The sequence below is a fragment of the Solanum tuberosum genome, unplaced genomic scaffold (assembly GCF_000226075.1).
Source record: "Solanum tuberosum cultivar DM 1-3 516 R44 unplaced genomic scaffold, SolTub_3.0 scf00087, whole genome shotgun sequence".
NCBI lineage: Eukaryota > Viridiplantae > Streptophyta > Magnoliopsida > Solanales > Solanaceae > Solanum > Solanum tuberosum.
Genome location: NW_006239017.1, coordinates 1653466 through 1661195, shown reverse-complemented (window position 1 = coordinate 1661195; position 7730 = coordinate 1653466). Strand labels below are relative to the sequence as shown.

General features: G+C 31.0%; 1 protein-coding gene across 2 annotated transcripts; it reads left to right on the top strand.

The window, feature by feature from the left end:
• The first annotated feature begins 4438 nt into the window (after window positions 1-4438).
• On the top strand, window positions 4439-7058 carry LOC102589542 (uncharacterized). 2 transcript variants are annotated; one of them, XM_006347378.2, is made up of 7 exons: window positions 4440-4838; window positions 4952-5038; window positions 5203-5409; window positions 5519-5683; window positions 5928-5981; window positions 6097-6243; window positions 6552-7058. In XM_006347378.2, exons 1-7 carry the CDS (start codon window positions 4614-4616, stop codon window positions 6933-6935), a joined length of 1269 nt encoding a protein of 422 aa, XP_006347440.1. In that variant the 5' UTR covers window positions 4440-4613; the 3' UTR covers window positions 6936-7058. The 2 variants fall into 2 exon arrangements, with proteins under 2 accessions (XP_006347441.1, XP_006347440.1); XM_006347379.2 differs by lacking the exon at window positions 5928-5981 and having other exon boundaries at window positions 4439-4838.
• Window positions 7059-7730: the final 672 nt, after the last annotated feature.

Genomic DNA, 7730 nt, shown 5'->3' with positions numbered 1-7730 from the left:
TGTGTTTGTATAAAGCGAGAGAAATTTGTATATATACATATATTTTCGTTCCCCTCTCTCCCCTCTCCCAGATCTCGCTCTCTCACTCGCCTCTCTCACTTTATACAATTGATCTTTTTGTATATGTATACCAAAGCAGATTATACAACTGCTTTCTTTTGTATATGTATAGCGAAATATACATATTTATGTTTGCTATGGAGCGCAATTATGCAAACTTTGCTATAGCATACAAATATGAATTTTGTGTTTGCTATATGTGAAAATTGCTCAAGAAAAAACAAGTGAACTTTTTATAATTTTGAGGGCGGAATGGCTTGATAGACCTTTGTATTTGTATGAGTTTGTATTCTTGATTATTCTACTTGATTATTTGTCATTTAAACCTTTAAACTTAGTAAAATTATGCATTTTAAACCCCTTTCGCTGTGTGAACTTCAATGCTTAATAAAAATGACATATCATCATCCACATCACCTTTTAAATGACACATCACTTATTATTATTATTATTTTAAAAAAATCAATCTTTTCTTTCTTCATCCCTTCACCTCTCTCCACTGTCTTTTTTACATTAGAGATACCACCATAACCTTCCATTTTCACTAGTATCATTACATTCCTCAATAACTAACAATTATCATTCGATTATTTTTTTCGAAATTTCTTTCATTCACAACTTTTAATCGTATTTCTTTTACCAACATTTACATCTATCACTTGTACCACGATGAATCTCTTTCCCCCATTGATGTTAATGAATAGCTATTTAAAAATACATCAATATACTCTAATATTTGTGCACAATTTTACATAATACATTTCATCTAATTTTACAAAGACATTCAATAATCACTTTTCATTTTTCAAGACTGTTGACTCGTTATCACTTTATAAATTACGCCAAAAATAAAAGGAAAATACAGATCTACAACAACAATACAATTTTGTTTCTAATCTCGGGAGGAAGAAAATGTAAAAAAAAAATAGAAAAAGAAAGAGAAACAAGAAATTAGAAAGGGCTAGAAAGGGGAGAAATGGGGTTTGAGAGTAGAAAGAAAAAAAGAAAATGGGGAGGGGTAGGGTGGGAAAAGAAGAAGGAACTGAAAAATATTAATTATCTTATTTTTGATCTTTTTATTCTATTTTTTAAAAAAAAACTTTCACACTCATCTATGTGTGACATCACAATAATTAAGTTGCCACATAAGTTTTTAGTCAATGGTTAGAAAGGGTTAAAACTTAAAATTTCATTGAGTTTAATGGTTCAGTTGACAAATAGTCAAGTAGAAAGGTCCATCTTCGCCTAATTTGAGTAAGGTCTGCATACACTTTATCCTCACCAAATTTTAATTATGAAATTTCATTGAATATGTTATAACCAGCAACTAGTGATGAAACAATACAAGTTGAAGCTAAAATCATTTCAAATAAGCCTCCTGATCCTACCTGGCTTCAATCCTACTTGGAGTGTGACTTTTGGTGATGAAAATAATAGTGCAACCAAAAAGATAAATATTGATCACATGGTCTCCATATTCTTCTTCTCCACTTAAACCTACACATGCCTAATGCTTGAACAGCTGAGCCTGAGGCCCAAGTTTTTTTGCATTAGAAAACTGAATTAATTTTTGGTACGTTAAAAAATATTAAAAGCTAATAAATTATTTTATAAGCTACACTTAAAGAAACTTCATTTCCTTAATCGCATTTTTCCCATATTAGCAAATTCGTTATATGTCTCTAATCTTCATTTGCCAAAAAAATCAGCATATTGATTTGTCTCCCTCCAAATATGAATATTATTTGTCTTGTTAACTTTCGATACTTAGCAAATTCAACTAATTAACCAAATTACTTCTACCATATTCATCCTTAACTTCACAAGGGAATTACATTTTTCGGGCAATATATATGACAATTTGGTTATCAAGGTGATAGTGCTGTGATAATTAAAGTTAAAGTCTGTGTACATTACATTCTCTCAAAACTCCATGAAAATAGAAATAAAATTTACGTATAATACTTTATTCTCTTCAAATTCCATTTGTGAAATTTTATTGGTGAGTTGTAGTTTGTGCAATTACCTATAGCTATTTATGTAAGTATAAGTAAAGGTTGTAGCACATTTTTTTTTGACTTAAGTCATCGACCACCCCTTAAAGTTGTTCACTTAGACATCTCAACTAAGACTTGTACCTATTAAACACCTAAATTGTTCAAAACATGCACCTATCAAACACAAAACACTGATATGGCAAAAAGTGTGTTTTGCACTTCCCTGAAGCGCGTGAAAAGATTCAAAATATTGTCTTTTTGAATTATTATTTTTTACATGTTTTCTTCTTTTATTGACACTTGACATTATAATTAACTTAGAAACATTCTTCTTTTTTCATTTACACTTTTTTCAAAAAAGAAAAGGACCCCACTCCCTACCTATCATCTTCTTCATATTTTAGTTTACAAAACTTTCTTCATTTTAGCTCCAACATTGTTTTTCTTCTTTTTATAAAAAAAATATTATTTCTTCCAAATATGAAGATAAATGAAAATCAACTATGAAGATTCAGATTTGAAAGGTCGTATGATTTATTTCAAATCTCATAAAAATAAGGAACAAATATGAAGAAGAGGAAAGAAGATAAATGATTTTGACGTATAAAAAAGTTAGCTGATATTTGTGTATCACAATTTTCGAACAAAGATTTTTACTCAAATTCATGTATAAACCCATTAAATTTATCAAAAATGAAATTCAAAAATTTGAAAGAATTAATTTTTGAGCTATCAATTTCATTTTGTCATCGATGTAGAAATGAATAACCGCCAGCAAAATTTTCTTTCTTCTTCACTCTTAGTATGAAAATGTATATATATATTTTTTAAAAGTTAATCTTCAAGTTATTTGAAAAGAATTAGGTTTTGTAATTTGAGAAAAAATGTGTTTTGGGAAGAAGATGAAGATGAAAGGGAGTTGCGTAGGGGTAGAGTTGGGTAGAATAGGTTGACATTTTCATTTTTTTCTTTTTCTTTTTATAATTTTTGGGGCCCAGTGGCACATGTTATTTTTTAATTAGCAGTTTTGCCACGTCACTGCAAGTGTATTACACACTCTTTATATATTTTGCTGATTATAAAAAAATACCTAATAGGAACCATTTTTGAATTGATAAAAGTGTTCAATAGGTACTAGTCTTGATTGAGGTGTCTAAGTAAATTATGCGGATAATTTTAAGAGATAGTTGATGACTCAAGTTTTTTTTTTTAAGATATAAACCATGCCCATAAAATATGATGAGAAGATTCAAAAGAAAAAACAATAAATTTATAATTTCAAGATAGTGAGCGGGGAATCTACTTTAGAAAAAGGAAAACTTTAGCGCTCATGATAATAGTTTATGAAATCATTCAAAAATAAATAAATAATTTATAATTTCTCAGCTTATAGTACTGGTATTTTGGGATTGAAACTTATGGGCAAATATTCACCTTCTAACATACATTTCATTCTTTGTATTAAAAAAAGAGATGAAATAATATATTACTACTTGTATTTAAAAAAAAACTATGAAGGAAGTGGGAGGCAACTGTCACAAACCTCACAAAGGTAATTAAAAAGAGAACCTAATTGCCTATGGCTATTAGCCTATGTGAAATATGCTTAGTAATATAGTGCAATACCATGTGCTAAGATAATTTCTAGTCACTATACTTACTACCTTCTCAGTCGAGCTCATTGACCATGCTTATTTAGTACGATTTATATTTTTTATATGATTTGTGAGCTATTATATAAGTGCAGATTTATTCGATGCGCACTCAAAGGTTAGCGACCACGAATTTCCTGAAAGTTACAAGAAAAAAAATCTTATCACACATTGAATTTGGCTGAACCAATACCATATAAGTTATTCATTAAAAAAAAGGTCCAATTCTTTGACTACAATTATGTTGTATAACTAAGGCATAATACATAAATATGACCTTTAACTTGACATCATTTCACATTTATGCCTTCAAACTTTGGATGTGCACATGTAAACACTTTAACTTATATATAATTGAACAAATAGACACACGTCATCCTATATGAGAATTTACATCCTACATGTAGTCCTACGTGTATTTTGCCACATAGGACTCATGTTTCTATTTGTTCAACTTTATACAACTTTAAATGCTTACTTATGCACACCTAAAGTTGTAAAGCATAAATGTAAAATAAAGTCAAATTAAAAGACATATTTATGCATTACGCGTATAACTAATAAGTGATGTTTTTGTTTGTCAGAACCCAAAACCAACACAAACACATACACAAATAGTTGTTTTTATCTGTCAAATTAATTCTTTAAAAAGATTAAAAAAAAAAAAAGGTTTTGAAAATGGTGAGTGAGTGACCTTGTTTTAACTTTTACTCTTTGGACTTTCCCTTTATTAGTCTTTTTTTTTTTGTATGGATTTGTAGCTAGCTAGAGAAAGTGCTTCCATGGACAAAATTTTGGAATAAATCCTCTTGGCTTCTTCTTGTGTTGCTGCTCATTACAGTACTAGACAACCACAAAGGGTCAAAACAACCACACAAAGACTAGCATTCCAAAATTAATCATCATGATTAGTAGTAATTCTAAGCCATTTTCAATCATTTTTTCATTTGTTGGTTTCTTGTTTCTTGCTTCTACATTTGGTACTGTAATCTCAGATCCAACTGTGCAACATTCAAACCATCATTTGCTCACAAACCAAACTTTTAAACCAAAGCAAGAGTTGCTTAAACTTAAGAGATTAAGGACTTATCTTAAGAACATCAACAAACCAGCAGTCAAGACAATTCAGGCAAGTTAAATTCCTCTGTTATCTTCTTTTTCAAGATTAAAGTTTGAATCTTTTTTCATGAATCAAGATTTTGAAAATAATTGTACACTTTGTTTTTTGTTTTGTGATTGCAGAGTTCAGATGGAGATCTAATAGATTGTGTATTGTCTCATCTTCAACCAGCTTTTGATCATCCTCACCTCAAAGGAATGAAGCCATTGGTAGTAGTTTTGCATATATATATAAGTTGTCAAATCCCCCTTTGTATAAACCTTTTTAGTCCTCGTATTTGAATTCCTAGCTCCGCCACTGAACATGAGAAATACTCGAGGTCTAAAGAGCAGAACTCATTCACTCTAAATTTTGGTTTTTTGACCAAATGTAGGAACCTCCAACTAGGCCTAAAGCGAATGAATTCACAGAAATTAGGAGCTATCAGTTGTGGACAGTTTCAGGAGAATCGTGTCCGGAAGGGACAGTTCCAATTAGAAGAACTACAGAGAAAGATGTTATGAGAGCTAGTACTTTACAACGATTTGGAAGAAAAATTATAAGAGGCGTGAGGCGCGAGACAATGAGCAATGATCATGAGGTTTGTGTATATGTAAATTTAGTCTAAATTTGAAAGACGAATATTGTAGATGATATGTTCAATTTATAATTATAACACAAGCAATTAGTGAAAATTTTGTCATTTGCAGCATGCAATAGCATTTGTGAATGGTGAAGAATATTATGGTGCAAAGGCTAGCATTAGTGTATGGACACCAAAAGTAACAGACCAATATGAATTCAGTTTGTCACAACTATGGATCATTTCTGGCACTTTTGGTGATGATCTTAATACCATTGAAGCTGGCTGGCAGGTAAATATTATTTGCAAATTCATCTGTTGTCCTAAGTAGTCAAAACATGGATGATCGATGAAGTATATTCCTTCTTAACTTCATCACACTTGTTTTTACTTTGAGAATATGATTGCTGCTAAGCTAAGCTGTGACATCAAACTAACCATATGACAGCTAATAATTAGTACAAAATTTCAGAGTTGAACAGAGATTTGGTACATTAAAAATTGCTTAATTGCACATGCCATGTTCATATTGTCAGGTTAGTCCAGAACTATATGGAGACATTTATCCAAGGTTCTTCACATATTGGACGGTAAGACTTGTTAACGCAAAGAAATCCCAGTTTACGTTAAGTTAATTTTTGTTTTGTTGATGCTTTAGACATTCACAAACTGAAAATATATACTACTACATTTTTAAAAATGCAGAGTGATGCATACCAAACCACTGGATGCTACAATTTACTGTGCTCAGGTTTTGTGCAAACAAATAGCAGGATTGCTATGGGGGCTGCAATATCTCCAACATCATCAACTGATGGTAGTCAATTGGATATTGGCATAATGATATGGAAGGTATACTGTAAACTTAAGCCCTCCACAAATATCTTTGAGCGTCTTTTGCTCTGTTTAACTACTTAATCTTTTATATGAGATGGTCACGTGCTTTAACATGACATCAGAGTCAGACCTATTCCAATTCATTGTTTACCGATGTTCTACCCTCCTCCCTCTTAAAATATCCTGTCCTGAGCGAGGGAGGGGGGGTCTCACATCGGTGGGATAAGGTGCACTTGGACACTTTTTGAGTTGAGTTAGGCTTGATGTCCAGTGTATGAGATTATATAGTCACACTTACAAACACACAATTTGGTTTTGTGTAGGACCCAAAGCATGGAAATTGGTGGCTAGAATTGGGGTCAGGGCAATTAGTAGGGTATTGGCCATCATTCTTGTTCAGCCATTTGCAAGAACATGCAAGCATGATACAATTTGGAGGAGAAATAGTGAATTCAAGATCATCAATGCAAGGATTTCACACATCAACACAAATGGGAAGTGGTCATTTTGCAAATGAAGGCTTTGGCAAGGCATCTTATTTTAGAAATTTGCAAGTTGTTGATTGGGACAATAATTTGGTCCCATTATCAAATCTTCATCTTTTAGCTGACCACCCAAATTGCTATGACATTAAAGCTGGAAAAAATAATGTTTGGGGTGATTATTTTTACTATGGTGGTCCTGGTAGGAATTCAAAATGTCCCTAAAGAAAAAGCCATCATAACATTTTCTTGGTCTTGTAGAGTAGGTACATATCATGTATTATTTTTTCAATTGAATATATAGTGTTTGAGTCATATTTTATTACAGAATGAATTGGGTTTTGCTCATATAACTAGTTCACTCACAATTATCTATAGCCATGTAATTTTTTTTTGTAACAAGTTGATAATATACAAAATAAAATGGTTTCTTTAATGAAGTATGACAAGCTAACCTGAGCCTACCTAGATTTTACCGCTTGAACCAACAAGATTAATTCTACATTAAATTGCACATTTTCCTTTTTAAATGAGTTAATTTTAAATTTTATCTTTGAGCAATGAGACATAAGTTCGTTAAAAATTAAAGTTGTCTTAGCATAACTTGTGTGATATTATGACACGAAAATATAATATATTTTTTTGCAAAAATATTATTTATTACGAGGAACAGAAGTTAGAAATCAACACAAAATAGAAGTAAAATTGCAAATGACTCCCTAATTCTACTTACACTTTCAAGAGCTTCACTTATATTATTGATAAAGTCTCTTAAATTAATAAAGCCCCTTTCTTTTATGATAAGATAAAGAGTCATTTGCACTTCAACATACATTTGTGTTGGTCGTTAATTTTCGTTCTTTGAAGTAAATAATTTTTCATGTGACATAAGTTTATATTTCTCCATCATAATATTTACAAGTTATGCCCCAAACTTTTATAAAACTCATGCTTCCCTAGACATAAGATTGATTTCTAAGAAAAACTATTAAAGACAACCCATTTAAAGAACAAATCAAA